This window comes from Sorex araneus, chromosome 1 (assembly GCF_027595985.1).
Source record: "Sorex araneus isolate mSorAra2 chromosome 1, mSorAra2.pri, whole genome shotgun sequence".
Classification (NCBI taxonomy): domain Eukaryota; kingdom Metazoa; phylum Chordata; class Mammalia; order Eulipotyphla; family Soricidae; genus Sorex; species Sorex araneus.
Window position 1 is genome coordinate 334,440,186 of NC_073302.1, and position 16,596 is coordinate 334,456,781.

The window sequence follows — 16,596 nt, forward strand, 5'->3', positions numbered from 1 at the left end:
CCTTGACAGGGCCACCGGGTTTCATCTCCATATGTCCCCCATATGTCCCCCCAGGCACCGCCAGGAGAAACTCCTGAGTGGAGAGCCAGGAGTAACCAGAGCATCGCTGAGTATGATCCCCAAACACCAATTTTTAAAAAAAAAATGTTTTTAAGTTTATATCTCAAATATCAACTTGTAGCAATAACTTTGTATATTTGGAGGAAGGGGGAATGGTTGAAGGAATGGGGAGACCAGGAGGAAGGGCTGGTATCCAGGGAAGCAGGACTTGTGAAGTCTGTGTCCCTAGGTGTCACCACGTGCTGACCTGGGTGGCTCCTGCTGGTGCCAGGGCCTGGCAGATTGTTCCCCGGAAGCCAACCTGGTACCCTCTGCTGAGGACCCCAGCAGCCACTCAGGGCTAGACCAGGATTTCTGAGGCCTGTGGCCGGCTAAGAGCTGGCCGTGTGGAAGTGGAAAACACCCATTACCAAGCAATGACATGCATTCAGATGGATCGAGTCCATCAGCAGCCAGCCAGGGAAACAAGGAGTGGCAACCTCTCCCTCGGAGTGGGGCCAGTGCCTGCCTGCTACCTGGGGGCCCGGCCCCGAGTCCAGCCTGTCCTTCCTCCATGCTCAGCAGGGCTGGGACTCACCGATGTCGCTCAGCAGGGTGAGGATGGCGCCTTCCCGGAGGCCACAGCAGTTCTCAAACTGGTTCAGGTACTGTCAGGGAGAGAAGAGACGGTACTGGCCCCATGCTGTCCCTGCGTCTGACTGCCATGCCAGGAGCCTGGGCATCTTGTCAGGCACAATCAGCCTCGGGGACCAGGCCAGTCTCACCTACAGCCCCTGTTCCAAGAAAGGGCAACCACAGAGCCCAGGGGGGCGTGGGTGGGGATAGGGGCCCAGCAGTGATGGGACAGCAGGAAGGTTGGGGAGCATCCACTGCCGAGGGGAGGAAGCTGAGTGGGGATGAGAGACCAGGAGGACTGGCCCATCTGTGCTCCCAAGGTCACTCAAGGGCAAGGCTGGAACAGGAAGCCATGTGGACCTGAGGCCCACCTCGTACTCAGCCCTCCCTCCTGGGCCTCTCAACACATCAAGGAGCTTGATACTGGACAAGAACTTGGCCTCAAATGAAAACAACAGAGAAACACTCATTACTGATGAAGGGGCTGCTATTGAAGGCTGTATGTCTGAAACCCAACCACAATACTTTGTAAACAGAGACTAAAGAAAATTAAAACCAGGAAAGCTGTGATCTGAGGCTTATGTTTATTGTCCTAGAACCTGTTTCCTGAGGCCAAGACACAGAGCGGGTGTCTCTGGAGCGCTCCATGGTGAGCCTGTGTGCTGAGCTGCCATGAGTGAGAGAAAATGCCCCCTCACGGCATCACGGCCAGACACGGCCGGAGAGAAGCGCCAGGTGGTCAGGGGAAAAGGATGTTCCAAGCTCACCCGGCCTTCCCTGTCCGTAAAATCTTCAGGGGCTTTCCCTGTCATCTGGACACTGCCCTGCACACAGATTGCGTGTCCCACCCTGGCTTTCTCGCCAGAGCTTGGGATTCAGCATGTCAGTTCTCGGCCACCCGCTCCTGGGCTCCTCACCTTCCGGAGATCTCCTCCTTGGCAGTACTCCATGGCCAGCAGGGGCAGGTCATTGGGGGCCAGACTCTGCATCCCCTCGGGGACATCCCGGGCAGCCACCACATTGGGGTGGTTGAGCCTGGAAGGGAGAAGCAGTGAGGGACTGAACCCCACCCCTGGCTGGGTCCACTTCCTCTCAGAGTGCCCGAGCCCAAGAGCCCAGGAGAACAAGCAGGAAGGCAGCCCAGGTAGCAGACATGCACAATTCTACCTCCCACTGTCCCTCCCGGGACTTGGAGGGGTCCCAAGCAGCAGTCTGCTTTGGAGGGCCCCGGATCAAGCCCTGGGGACACTTTGGAGGAGGCAGGGCGGCCACACTCATCGCCAGCAGGGTGTGCTGGTGCAGCCAGTGCTGCCTCCCTCCTGAGGAGGCTCTGGTCTCCTGGCTACTAGCCAGTCAAGTTGCCAGTGGACTTCATGGCAACTGGCAACTGCATAGAGAACAGCACTTGCGGCCACTGCCATCTCTGCTCTGGAGGGACATGCGTGAGCAACAAACTTACCACCGTGGGGACCCATACCTTAGAAAAAGAAAATACAGGAAACAAAGAAATGTTTGCTGATAAAGGAAAGTTTATGTTTTATATTTCCTAGCATAACAGACCAAGCGAAGCAACTGTCCTCCCCAGGCCCAGAGCCGAGCCGATGCCCTATTCTGGTTGATTTGGGGCAGCGGAGAGGAGGGTTCTCTGAGCCACAGCAGAGGCGACCGTAGCTCCTGATCCCACTCCCAGCACCCGCGTGTCTCTCACCCGGGTCTCACCTTCGCATGATCTGGATCTCCAGACACCAGCGCTCGCGGTTCCGGGGACTCAGCTCCTGCCGGCACTGCTTGATGGCGAGCTGCTCCCCCGTCTCCTGCAGGGGGGGCTCAGGCAGTCAGAAAGCCGAGTGCCAACCAAAATGCACACCGGGGGCTACACTCCGGGGGATGCTGCTCCCCTGTCTCCTACAGGGGAGGCTCAGGCGGTCAGAGAGCCGAGCATCAACCAAAACATGCGCCAGAGACTTGGCCCTGAAGCCCAGGGGGCTACACTCCAGGGGAGCACTGCAAAGATGGAGTCCATGGCCTGGTGGAAGGGGGTACTTTCTGGGGGGTTCTAAATGAGCTTCTCTCTGAAAAAGGAGTGAAGTCAAGTAAAGTCTGGGACCTCTGGAGCAAGGCCTGCTGACACCTGTGCTCCTGAGAGTCCCAGGTCGCCATCAGGGTCTGCTGGTCCTTCCCACCTTTTCCTTCCTCTTTTCACCCCCCTCCCCAGGGGTCACTGCAAGGCCACACTCAGTCCCTTCCTCCCTTCCCCACAAAGCCTCCACTGACCACCCCTGCCTGGAAAGCCCTAGTTTCCCCGACCCCACTGGCTAAGCTGCGTGATGCTGCTGCAGAACCCTTTGGGCCTACAGACAGCACAGCCACACGCTCTGGCCTGGCAGGCGATGCCAGAACAGTTTCCTGGGTCACTCCCGAGGTGAAGCTGTGTCTCTCCAGAAGGCAGTTGGCCAAGGGCAGTCAATGGGAGCCAGTTTGGTTCCAATTCCAACTCGGTCATAATTAGCTCCCCAACCTAGAGAACGGGAGCAACATGCTTGCCCCACCAAGGGGTCCATGTGGAAAGAACCCCCTGCGCCAGCCGCAGGAGCACTGTCTGCTTGAGCTGTGCCTGGGAGCCGAGCGCCAGTGTGAGCTCAGAGCACTGTGGCAGGCGTGTGTGAGCTGCAGCACACTCAGGATCTGCTACCTCAGAACAACTGAGCAATTAAAGATCTTAAAAATTGGTATTGCTTTTAATTTAGAAGTGTATCTACAACAAATTATAGATACTTAATGGCTAGAAACAAATTTGTTTTGTTTTGGGGGGTACACGCAGCAGTGCTTGGGCTCACTCTTGGCTTTGTGTTCAGGGATCACTCTGATAGGCTTAGGGGCCTTAGAGGGCACCAGGGATAGAACCTGGAGTGTGCAGCGTGCAGGGCGAGCACCCTACCAGCCCCAAAGAACCCTAGTTTACTTCCCTATCACTCTGGAGCTAAGAGTCTGGCCCGAGTCTCACTGGGCTACTGTGAAGATGTGGGCAGGAGGGCGCTCCGACCCGAAGCTCCAGGGTGATGGCTCCCTGCCCTCCCATCTCCAGGGGGGCCTGCGCGCCCGGGCTTGTGACTTCTTCCTCTTCCTTCATCCCTCCAGCGGTCATGCTACAGGGACACACTGAGTTTTTCACATGGCATCATGTGCTTACGGACTCCCCTCTCCTCTTCTGATCATTACACTGGGCCCACCCAGATCATAGGATGATCTGCCCGATAAGGGAAGCTGATCTGCACCCTTAACTTCTTTGAGAATCCAGGAATAATTCTGATACTGATTCACAATATTATTAACATATTAAGATATCAATAACACACTAACAGATGCTTTGTCACTGAAGCATCCTCCAGTTCCCCAAGAACATGAATTTTTTGGGGGGAAGGGTCACACCAGCAATGCTCAGAGGCCTCTGTCACATGACCTAGCATATGTACAGGCTGCCAGGATATGGATTCAGATGCCTCTGGGAAGGGCCATTCTTCTACTTATGACAATTGTATTTCTTTCATAAAAAATAAAATATATTTAAAAAATCAATATTTTTATAAAAATATAAAAATAACAGATAAATTAAACCCAAAAGGAAGACTTATTAAGTGACTTAAAAATATTTTAGCTAATCTGTCTAGATACTGGGTAACTGTGGATAACTGTAGTCATTTGTTCAACATAAACATTGACTGCAAGACACCGCTATCACCTGGACAACCCAGAATCTGGGAATGGTTTTGATACTAGAGACTGAGATTTGACATTGTCCTTTACTCTACAAACTTGGACCCAAATGGGGGAGAACTTAGCAATATAAACACTGAACAAATCCAAGAAAAACTGGCAAGGAAATCCAAATGTCCTATGTGTGGCTAATCTAGCTTAGTGCTAGGCTGCAAAATAAACCCCAATTCTCAGTACCTCAGATGGCCCCACACAGCTGCACACGTCAATAAACTCTGCTCACATGGTGACCCTCTAGGTCTAAAACATTCCAGTTTTCCTGTGAGTAATGTTTCATTTGAAACAGAAACTCAATCAGTACAACTTTATGTTGCTTAAAAACACAGCAACTCTAGAAAGCAAAACTGAGTCATGAAGCACAGAAAAAACGGTGATAGTGGTTTTGAAATTCTGGGAACTCTGCTCCTCCCAGCAGTAAAACTCACACAGCAATGCTGATTTTCTTTACTTGACCTGGAACCTCTAGAGTCTCGACTCAGTTCTATGGGATCTGAACTAGCAAGTTCAGTAAGTGAACTCTGTCTATGGGACAAACTTTTGAACTGTTTGTATTTTGAGAAAGTGGAGGAAAAGGCCAACAGTACTGCCTATGTTGAATGTAACTGATAATGAAGGCCCTCAGAATCTCTCTTTTATATGAGCAAACACAAAACTAGTGCCTAAGTGTCAGGGTTTTATGAAGTATAGAAATGGGGTGGGGGACAGTGGAAGGATTGTGCAATAGATACGGTGCTTGCCTTGTATGCTGCCAGTCCAAATTCAACTCCTGGCATACCACAGGGTCGACTGAGCACCACCAGAAGTCATTGCTAAGTGTAGAGCCAGGAGTAACCCTGAGTATTACCAGGTGTTGTCCACAAACTGCCCCCCCCGAAAAAAAAAGGGAAGAAAGAAAGAAAGAAAGAAAGAAAGAAAGAAAGAAAGAAAGAAAGAAAGAAAGAAAGAAAGGGAAGGAAGAGGAAAGGAAGAAAAGAAAGAAAGAAAGAAAGAAAGAAAGAAAGAAAGAAAGAAAGAAAGAAAGAAAGAAAGAAAGAAAGAAAGAAAGAAAGGGAAGGAAGAGGAAAGGAAGAAAAGAAAGGAAGAAAAGAAAGAAAGAAAGAAAGAAAGAAAGAAAGAAAGAAAGAAAGAAAGAAAGAAAGAAAGAAAGAAAGAAAGGGAAGGAAGAGGAAAGGAAGAAAAGAAAGGAAGAAAAGAAAGAAAGAAAGAAAGAAAGAAAGAAAGAAAGAAAGAAAGAAAGAAAGAAAGAAAGAAAGAAAGAAAGAGAAGGAAGAAGAAAGGAAGAAAAGAAAGGAAGAAAAAGAAAGAAAGAAAGAAAGAAAGAAAGGAAAGAAAGAAAAGAAAGAAAAGAAAGAAAGAAAGAAAGAAAGAAAGAAAGAAAGAAAGAAAGAAAGAAAGAAAGAAAGAAAGAAAGAAAGAAAGAAAGAAAGAAAGAAAGAAAGAAAGAAAGAAAGGGGGAAGGAAGAACGGACAGACTTGGGAAACACTGCATCCTCTCCTGACCACTGAAAAGTACCAAAAGGCACAAAAGCACAAAGGAACTGACTAGAAGGTAACCCCAAGTCACTCTTCTTTAAATGCCCAGGAGGATCTCCCAGGAGGCCAGAGGCACACTCTCGCCCTTGCTCAGACTCACACACAGTCTCATGTCACCAGGACACGAGCCAGCGTAATGCAGAAATCACCTACACCTTAACCCTCATGATGGAAGTTTCAGAGCATAGGTCCAGGTTGGGGCCGGAGAGGTGTCATGGACACGACTCTGCCATCCAAGTCCAGATCCAGGTCTGACTGTAACTTCACTTGATTCCACAGCTTTGCCGAGAGCTTTCACTCGAACCCTGGCCCTTTGGTGCAACAGAGGAACTCAGAGGCAAAGCTGGTCTGGATGCACTTCCTCACCATTACCTTGTGTCTGACACTGACCTTCACGTAAGTGTCAGGGTCCTCATTCCAAAAGGCAAGTAGTTCTGCCCATCAGGCTATCCGTTTGCCTAAGCACCTGCTACCTTGGTGCCTTTCCTGTCTTTGCTCCACCAGGACATGCTGTCTATCCGAATTGCCTTCTCTTCTGTTACACTATTACCTACCTTCTTTCAAGATCTTGCTCAGGTTTTATATTCTCCAAAAGACCTCCCTCTCCTCCGAGTAGCCAAAGGAAATGAACAAGCTCCCAGCACAGCTTAACCAAATAATACAGCCTTGATAAACAGAACCCATATTGTTTTTAAGAAATAATAATGAAAACACGAAAAAGACATACAGATGGGACCAAAGCAATAGAACAGCAAGCAAGGCACTTGCCTTGCATGTGGCAGGCCCAGGTTTGATCCCCAGCACCACAAACGGTCCCCCGAACCCACCCTGGCTGGGCACAGAGCTAGGTGTAAGATCTGCATGCCAATAGAGGTGGCCCAAAATCAAACAACAAATGACATACAGACAACCAATACGTATGAAAAAATGCTCTATCACTTATCATCAGGGAACTGCAAATGAAAACAATGAGATAGAACCTCGCTCCAGTGAGACTAGCACACATCAGAAGGAACAAAACGTGGAGGGATTATGGGGAAAAGGAAGCCTCATCCACTCTGGGGGGAATGCCAATTGGCTCAATCCCTTTGGAACCAATATAGACACTTCTCAGAAAACTAATAATTGAGCATCCATGTGACCCAGCAATGCATCTTCTTGGTATCTATCCCAAGAGCCCAAAAACTGTCTTCAGAAAAACACTGGCGCCCCCAGTCCACTGCAGCCCCAGTCACAGCAGCCAGAGTCTGTGCCCAAGAACACATGACTGGACAAAGAAACTATGGCTCCTCTGGGACACTTTGGGTTTCAATGGACACTTCTCGGCTTTAAGCCAAATCATGCAGTCTGCTGCTATATGGAAGGATGGTATCATGCCCAGTGAAGTGCCCAAGGAGAGGCACAGCTGAATGATCTCTCTCAGATGAGCGATGGAGAAACACAGTAAGGAAAAAAATGCCCAAAGGCAAAGGAACCTGAGAACTACTCTACAGAACAGCGCTGGAGAAAGGTGGGAGGGAGGGGGAAGGAGAGAAGAGACACGGACCTGGTGAGGAGGGGGTGATGCTGGAATACTGTACCCATAAAACCCTACCAGCCCAGATAAATTCAGAGTTGCTGAGAGGGAAACGGACCCTCTGCGCCTAAAGACTTTGATTCCAGAGACCTAACACTTTCGGGCATCCAGCGCAGCTTCTAATAACAATGCACTGGGACTGCAAACTAGGCTTCAGCCTTGTGCTGCCCGGGGGTGGAATTTTTTCCTTCCCACCCTGTCTTCCTGCACGGAAAATGGCGGCGGCGGCAAAACAGCAGAGGCAGCAACCGCATGGCAGGCGCCATCTTTGAGAATCCTAACCCAGAGGTATTCGATTTCTACACTTGGGGCTCCCAGGGACTCATGGGAAGGGGGTGTAACCGGCACGCCCTCGGCCCAGATAAATTTGGAGCTGCTGAAAGGGAAACGGACCCTCTGCGCCTAAAGACTTTGATTCCAGAGACCTAACTCTTTTGGGCATCCAGCGCAGCTTCTAATAACAATGCACTGGGACTGCAAACTGGGATATGCAATTTCTGGTAGACTTTTCCCTGGACTTTATACAGAAATCCAAAACCGTGCAGATGCAGCAGCGTCTGCGCGACTTAACATCTATAATTGTCAGCTAAGTGAACGGATCCTTTTGAACAGGTCTGACTTGGGGGGGGAACTCCAAATAATAACAGTAAGTTTTTGTTGAAATATTGAAGGTCATTAATGTAGCAGCCACCTCTCTGGACTGTGATCTAAGCAAAAGCCCCACGCCGGCCATTGCGGCGTGGCGTACACCATATAAGGCGCGGGATGGGGGATGAGAGTGAAAAAAAAAAAAGGGAAAAGGAAAAAAAAAAAGAAGAAGAATAGTTATGTACTTGTAGCAGTGGGGCTCCATATCTCTTCATTCCCAGCAATGGAAAACTAATTATCAAATGCTTCCTTGGTAGTAGGTCTGTCTCTCTTGGGTGGAAACTCCAACAACTATAATGAGTTTTGTGTTGAAATATGGAATGTAATCAAGGTAAAGAGCAAATGAAGTGAAATTCATTAGTTATACAGTAGGGGGTAGGGGGTGGGGGCGAGGGGTATACTGGGGTTTTTGGTGGTGGACTATTGGGCACTGGTGAAGGGATGGGTGTTTGAATATTGTATAACTGAGACATAAACCTGAGAACTTTGTAACTTTCCACATGGTGTTTAATAAAAAGTTAAAAAAAAAAAAACCCTACCAGTAAGGGCACTGCAAATCATGGCACTTAACAGAAAAATAATTAAGTAAAACCGTTTGATCAGTTAGATTACTTTTAAGGTTTATTTTTTTTTGGGGGGGGGCTAGGTACTGTGATTTCAGTGACAGAGTTTCATACATAGTATTCCAACCCCGCACCCTCCACCAGGGTGTCCCCCCTCAGCTCACCCACTTCTGGACCCCCACTGCACCCCACGTCATGGTCAAGCTCAGCTCTGTAGACCGTTTCTCAGATTCTGTTGTCTTTGGCCATCTGGCCCTAGACTGTGTTTCTTTCTATGAGAGAGCTCATTCTATGAGTGTGTTATTATTCCCACATAACTTGATGCTTGATGACAGATTTAATACATTACCGATTATTCTATTTCCATTAAGGAAAGATTCACCTTTTTACTTTCTGTATTCCCTCAGAGCACTTAGCCCAGTGGTCTCCACATTCTTAGTGAATAATGTCTTCAGAAGCTGAAGAATGTTTAGTCTTGTCCATGAAGGGGGTAAACAAAAGTTAGCAGGGCTTTACAGAAAGGATCATCAGTAACACCTAACCTTCACATCTTTACAAAGCTAGCACATTTATAACCTCACCCCATTCTCACAGGACAGCTTCGGAACCAAGACGGGCCTTCAGAGCCTCTTTTACATCAAAGTTCACAGAGAACATGATATTTGGGAAGTACCCTGGAATGACTCCAGATCCTTCTAGAAAGCTGCTGCATGTCCTGCCCAAACATGCTGAGAGCTGAGAGTCGAATAGCTCAGAGCCAAACGGGAAGTGATGGCCTAGAGCCACAAAGCTAGCAAGTATCAGGCAGGACCTGAGCCAGGTTTGTGTGACTGCTTTGGGTCCTTCCTCCTAAAATGGCGCAGCCTGAAGTCACTTGAGATCTTCCCTCACTCAGCAGCACTGAATCAAGGTCTCCCCAAGTCTATCCTGACTAGACTATACTGACAGCTGGTGCTGACCTGTGGCTGGAGCAAACCCTGCAAGGCCTCACTGGGCAAAACAAGCAAAGACACAGAGGGACGAGGTAATTTCTTACTGTCCTTACAAACTCCAAGCAGTCATTTTGGAGTCCTGTGTTTAACATGAATTAAACCAAGTTAAGTGTTTTGTCCTTTAAGTGAGTTTTTTCCCCTCGGTGCTTCCAAATGAAGGAGTCTGTGGTGGACCAAGGATCCCTGAGGAGAGCTGAATATGTCCTGGGGTGTCCTTAATCACACTCACCTTAGAGAAGTTAAAAACATGAGCTGGGGGAGACACAGGCTTGAATGCCAGCTCTTCCGACTGACCAGCTTTGTCCCTCTGGATAAAGGCTTGACCACTCTGCATTCGGTCCCCTCAGCTATAAAGGGGAGGAAAGGGCTTGGGAGCAGAGCACCTCGGATGAGAGAGCTTGTCTTGCAAGCTTTCGGCATGGGATGGATTCCTAGGATTTCAATGCACCAACCACAACCTGCAACTCAGCTGCCATCAATCCTAGGCACCACGGCGATTTCCAGTGGCACAGTAAGCACTTTGGGAGGTGCACCTCTGGCATGCGCTGCACCCGCTGAGTGTAGGTGCACCTGTACCTCAACCGAGGGACTGTGGCCGAGTACAAGCACTCCAACATGACATGTGTCAAGTATCATGGTTTGACTTCCAGCAACACAAATGGTCTCCTGAGACCCACCAAGAGTTACCCCAAACACAGTCACAGCCAGGAGTAAGTCCTGAGCACCACTGGGTGTGGCTCAGACAAAACAAAGTAACAACAGCAAAAACTATTTGTTAAAATGGAATGAAGGAAAAAAGTACTTCCTTTCCTTTGTGGACTATCCTGCAGAACAGGATAAAACATGCAGAATACCTAGACCAAGGCTGGCACAAAATAGTTCTCAGTAAAATATTCCTGACAATTAGGCATCAATGATGTAACTAAGAATACCAACACTTAGGTCCTTTCATGCAGTTTCTCTTATGATAAAGTAAAAGTATTCTTTTGTGGACAAAATCGAGGATGTACATGGAGTTTTAGGCATATGGTTGTCATGTTAAGCATAACTATTAACCCTGAGAGTGGTTAAATAATCAACACCCAAACCCAAGTGCTCTTTAGGGCTGAGCTCAGGTGTATCGTGACCCAGACACTGATCATGGAGCCTCTGTGCACACAGCTGAAACCCACAATGATGCAGAGAATTCCCAGGACCAAGCATGCACAGCTGATCGCTTCACTCGGGCTCTCTGCTTCCTATTCCCCTAGCAGCCCTCTCGATCTTACCCTCAAATTAGCTCTCCAAGTGTGACCACTTGTCTCTCCCTCCAGGCCAGCAGCCTGGTGCAGCCCCTCACCTGGCCCCGCTAGAGAAAGGGCCTTAGCAGCAGGGTCCAGCAAGCTGTTAAATAGACAGGAACTGGCAAGAACTGGCTGAGGAATCCCCAGTGGATTTGAAATAAATAGGGAAGAGAAGTTATCCCGTAGAAATTGATAAATGCTACCTACTAAGGTGTTTGGGGCGGGGGTGAAAGGTGGTTTTATTTTTCCACAGAACTGGTTTCTTTGCACTTTCTGGGCTTCTTCCAATCAGCAGGAGATCAAACAAACGTCTTCTGTAGGCTGTGTGCCACACTTCGGCCCTGTAGCCCCTCCCTCCCCCGCTCCATCATATTGGCCTTCCGATCCTATTTAGTTGCCATAAATAACCCTTCCTGAGGGGCTCAGAACAGCTACTTCATGTATCTGGAAGTCTCTCCCCACTTTCCTGCCCAGCATCTCCCAGTAATTCAGGCGCCATTTCCTTGGCGATTTCCCTGATTAAACCCGCACCCCAGGACTCACTACACTCTCACGGGTCACATTTAGCATAGTTAGGACTTAGTATTTATAATGACCAACTAATGACTCTTGCTCTTTTTCCAGAAAGGTCTTAATCAATAATCAAAATAATTTTAATTACATTCTGTCCACAAAAACAAAATACTTATTGAGTAAATGATGACTTGTGGTCCTGACACATATGTTACACAAAAAGAACCATGGTTGAACAGGAACACAGAACTATAGCGGAAACCCTTCTCCCCCCCACCCCCCAACCCCCATGGAGAACTGTTCTCTGCCCTCCTCTGGCACCCAAAGTCCTTCCACCCTCAGGGCTGGTGGGCTGCAGGGCAGGGAGAAAGATGGCCACCCAGTGCCAGGTGATACTGAAGGAGCACAATGGATGCAAGAAATCCTCATTTCCTTGGGACGAAGGACCACTGTGGTTTAAGTAGGTGCCCAGGGCCAATCCTGGAAAAAGGACAGATTTATATGGAGCTGTCTGGGAGAGAGGCTCGTCTGAGAGAGGGTGACAAGGGGCTGGCAGGCAGAGAGGCTCCTCAAATGCCAGGATGAGGAGTTTGCTTTTTGGCTATATATATAATTTTTGGTCCACACCCAGAGTTGCGCAGAGACTCAGGTATCGGAGATCGGGAGCCGGAGCTCCCACATGCAGAGTTCCAGGCCTCTTTGTTACCCCGCGGACCTAAGCATTTCTTTCCCAAAGTGCATTGGGGGAGGGGCTGGTGCCGTCCTGCAGGACAGCATGTTCTGCTGGCTCCTGGCATTTCTACAATAAAGATACCAAGAAGTGAAGACTTTTGAGGAAGGGGCTTCAAAATAATGATTCTAGAAAACCAATCCATATACACACAGAATCCCAGGCCCTAACATATAAGGCCAAAAATAAATTCCACACGACAATAACTGCGTAAGCCCAGAGAACAGCAGGGCAGCAATGTGAGCTAGAAACGACCAACTCTGTTTGAAAGGACCAGATGTTTCCATGGAGCTGCAGGGAGATGTCTGCTGTGGTCACGTCACTAGGTCACTAAATCTGGCCCATGGTGAAGTGAGCTCAAATACAGTTCAAGTCTGTTCAGTTCACAGCCCTGGCTCTGCGTGACACTAAGGTCCCCGCACCCTGCAGAGACCATCAGAATACAGACATCTGGAGAAGCAAACAGGCGCATAGAAGAACTGAGGCTTCAGAGGGAGAAACTCTTAAAGGACACAAAGAGTGTAAAAGCAAAAGAACCCGGCCAATCCAAAGCAATCAATCATGGGGAATGACTGTCAGAGGGGCAGGGCACAAGTTTCACCGGTGGGCAGCCCAGACTCAATCCCAGCACGGGGGGAGTGATCTCCAAGCCAGGTGCAGCCCAAAAAACGAATCAATTACAAATTCTAATCTGGCCCAGATAATTCAAAATTATAAAAATTATTAGAATACAGATTTGTATTCACTATCCTTAATGATTCTAATTTTTATTTGCATCCAAACGTTTCATGCTGTGAAGTATTACCGACAATTTTGTGAACACATAATTGGTAAATATTTTCATTATTTATTTTGTTTTGGGGGCCACACGTGGTGGTGCTCAGCATTTACTCCTGGCTCTCTGCTTACGTTAGGGGTGCCTGGGTGACTAATCCTGTGCCAGGAACCAATCCCAGGGCACTGGGGGCAAGGCATGCACTTTAGCCCCTGTACTATCTCTCCAAGCCTAAAATATTAAAAAGTTGGATTTTAACATTAAAATGATTTATTTAATCCTTTGAAATGTTTCTTTTTTGCAAGTTCTATAATATGTAATATAATACATTACATTAGTACAGCATACAATACTTACTATAAGATAACCAAATGTTGGCATAGATAGATGATTAAATACATATAGCACTGTAGCACTGTTATCCCAGTGTTCATTGATTTGCTCGAGTGGGCACCAGTAACATCTCCATCGTGAGACTTCTTGTAACTGTTTTTGGCATATCATCTCTATTATGAGACTTGTTGTTACTGTTTTTGGCGTATCAAATACGCCACGGATAGCTTGCCAAGCTCGGCCGTGCGGGTGGGATACTCTTGGTAGCTTTCTGGGCTCTCTGAGAAGGATAGAGGAATTAAACCTGGGTCGGCCTCGTGCAAGGCAAATGCCCTACCCACTGTGCTATCGATCCAGTCCACTAAGATATATGCTATGTAATTTTTTTTTTTGTCTTTAGAGGTTGGAGCGATAGCACAGCAATAAGGCGTTCGCCTTTCATGAGGCTGACCCGTGTACAATTCCCCCGCCCCTCTCGGAGAGCCTCCGAGAGTATTGCGCCCGCTCAGCAGAGCCTGGCAAGCTCCCTGTGGCGTATTGGATATGCCAAAAACAGTAACAATAAGTCTCACAATGAGAGACGTTACTGGTGCCCGCTCGAACAAATTGATGAGCAACGGGATGACAGTGACAGTGACAGGGTTCACATCTGTCAATGCTCAGTGGTTACTCCTGGCTCTGCACTCAGGAATTACTCCTGATGGTGCTCAGGGACCTTGATGGGATGCTGGGGATCAAACCCAGGTCAGCTGCATTCAAGGAAAATGCCCTACTTGCTGTACTATTGCTCCGGCCCCAGAACTCTGTGTAAATTATAATACATAGAAAATTCTGTATAAACAGGTGTTTTGAATTTTGGGGTTTTGTTTGTTTGTTTTGAAGGTTTTTTCTTTTTTTCTTTTCTCTTGGGACACACCTGGTAGTACTCAGGGCCTACTACTGGCTCTGAGCTCAGGGATCATTCCTGGTGGGTTGGTGGCAGGGGGTGGGGGGAGGGGGGACCGCATATGAGATGCCAGGGATCAAACGCAGTAAGGCAGCATGCAAGGCAAGCACCCTATCCGCTGTGTTCGCTCCAGCCCCTAAAGGAGTTTATTCTATACAAAGTACATTACTATGAAAGTGGCAAGTTAAAGACAAAGGTAAACAATACTCAAATTGAGAACACGGGGCCGGAGCGATAGCACAGCGGGTAGGGCATTTGCCTTGCACGCGGCCGACCCGGGTTCGATCCCCGGCATCCCATATGGTCCCCCAAGCACTGCCAGGAGTAATTACTGAGTGCAAAGCCAGGAGTAACCCCTGAGCATCGCTGGGTGTGACCCAAAAAGCAAAAAAAAAAAAAAAATTGAGAACACAACACCATAACTGATTCCCCCACCCCCATCTCCTTGACCCCCCTCTCCCCCCACACACACAGGTTAGGAAAAGACTGCTGAAATCTGACATCAGTAATAGTACTTCAAATTCTAACTCATACAACTCTAACTCATAGAAAGAGCACTGTAAGGACAGGGAGACAGCATGAAGGGCTGGAACATGTGCCTCGCATACATAAAGCCCTGAATTTGCTTCCGGGCACTGCATGGCCTCCAAACACTGCTCAGAGCAGCCCTAGCAGCCCCCTGTCCTAATGGGGAGGTTAAAAACAGAAAAAAAAAAAACTATGCTTTAAGAGAGGGTCAGCAAAGCCAGGGAGATGCTGGAGTTAGGCTTTGCAGGAAGGCAAAGGATCAATGCACAATACACCCTGGTGTCCCGAGCACCATCTGGAACACCCAAGCACCAGGAGTGGCGGAAGAACAAAATAAAAAAGGGGGTAAGGTCTGGAGCAGCAGTACAGTTGAAAGGTCTGAAGCAGCAGTACAGGTGAAAGGTCTGGAGCAGCAGTACAGGGAGTACGGGGCTTCCCTTGCATGCGACTGACCCTGGCACATGTGATCACTGAGCACAGAGCCAGAAATAAACCTTGAGCACTGCCAGGTATGGCCCAAAAACTACAAATATTTGAGTCAGGAAGTTTTATTTTTTAGTATTTACTTAAAGGTGGCATAGTCTGACACTCAAGCTAGGCTCCCACCAACACAGCTCAGTGAGCACCTGTCCAGGACCCCTGTTCTGCAGCCCCCAACCCTACCTGATTGTGCCAACGGATGACGTTGCCAAAGCCCCCGGTGCCCAGCCGCTCCTTCATCTCCCAGCTCCCACAGGTCTGAGTTGGCAGGGAAGGTGACCAGCTCATGGTGAGGCCGCGGGAGACACAAAGTCTGGCTGGAAAACGAAGAAAACGGAAGATAAAGACACCTGCCCTTCTGACCGTGCGGGGCAGCGGTAGGGGCTCCTTTCTGGGCTCTTCGGGCCCACTCCTGTCTCTCCTGCCCACCTTTCCCACTCCTCCCACTCCTGTCCCTTCTGCCCACCTTTTCCCAGAGTCCTCCCACTCCTGTCCCTCCACTCCTGTCGACTCCTGTCCATCCTGCCCACTCCTGCCCTCTCCTGCCCATTCCTGTTCCTCCTGCCCAGTGCTGACTTTCTCACCGGCGCGGTTCCCGAGGGTCCCAGCCAGGATGGGTCGGGGTCGCCCCTGCCGGGTCAGGGTGGGTCGGGGGTCCCAGGGTCACCCCGGCCCGGCCTGCGAACTCCGCCCAGGCTCCGGCACCCGGCAGGAGCCCGCCCGGACTCACCTGTCAGCGCGGGGCGGGGGTCCACCCCGGGCGCTGTCCACTCCGGGGCGGGGTCCAACTCCCGGGCGCTTGCAGACCCGGAAGCGCGCGGCCGCTGGATCTGGAAGTCGCTTCCGGCAGTGCTTCCCGCGCTGACGTCACGGGCACGTGAGCAGCCCTTAAAGGGGCCGCGGGGCCGGGGGGCGCGGTGAGGGCGCTGCGGGAGGCGCGGGCGGCCCGGGGTCAACAAACGCGGCGGACGAAAAGAAGGACGGTTCTAAAGCCGGCCAGGAAACCGAGTTCTCTTTAAACGGTGACTTGGCCGTAGCCCAAGGGCCAGGAATGCCCCATAAAACGGGCCAGACTCTCCTCGAGCGGGGCCCGGCGAGGCGCTCACCCAAGCCCACGTCCAGGGGATGGAGAGTGACCTTCCCTCCCCGGACCCATCCCAGGCCCACGTCCAGCACATGGAGAGTGTCCGTCCCTCCCCGCAGAGACCAAGTGCGGCCAGTGTCCATCGGGCTGCTCTTTCAGCCGC

At 49.6% G+C, this 16,596-nt stretch overlaps 1 protein-coding gene across 1 annotated transcript in view; it reads right to left on the reverse strand.

Moving 5' to 3' along the window:
- Positions 1 to 16,194, reverse strand: part of IKBKB (inhibitor of nuclear factor kappa B kinase subunit beta) — a 48,852-nt gene extending 32,658 nt beyond the window's left edge. The window contains exons 1-5 of the mRNA XM_004606840.2: positions 16,080 to 16,194; positions 15,533 to 15,666; positions 2,395 to 2,489; positions 1,593 to 1,710; positions 638 to 707 (exon numbers count right to left, since the gene is read on the reverse strand). Of these exons, the coding sequence (XP_004606897.1) occupies positions 638 to 707; positions 1,593 to 1,710; positions 2,395 to 2,489; positions 15,533 to 15,637 (388 nt within the window). The 5' untranslated portion in view covers positions 15,638 to 15,666; positions 16,080 to 16,194. The remainder of the gene's footprint in view (positions 1 to 637; positions 708 to 1,592; positions 1,711 to 2,394; positions 2,490 to 15,532; positions 15,667 to 16,079) is intronic.
- Positions 16,195 to 16,596: the final 402 nt, after the last annotated feature.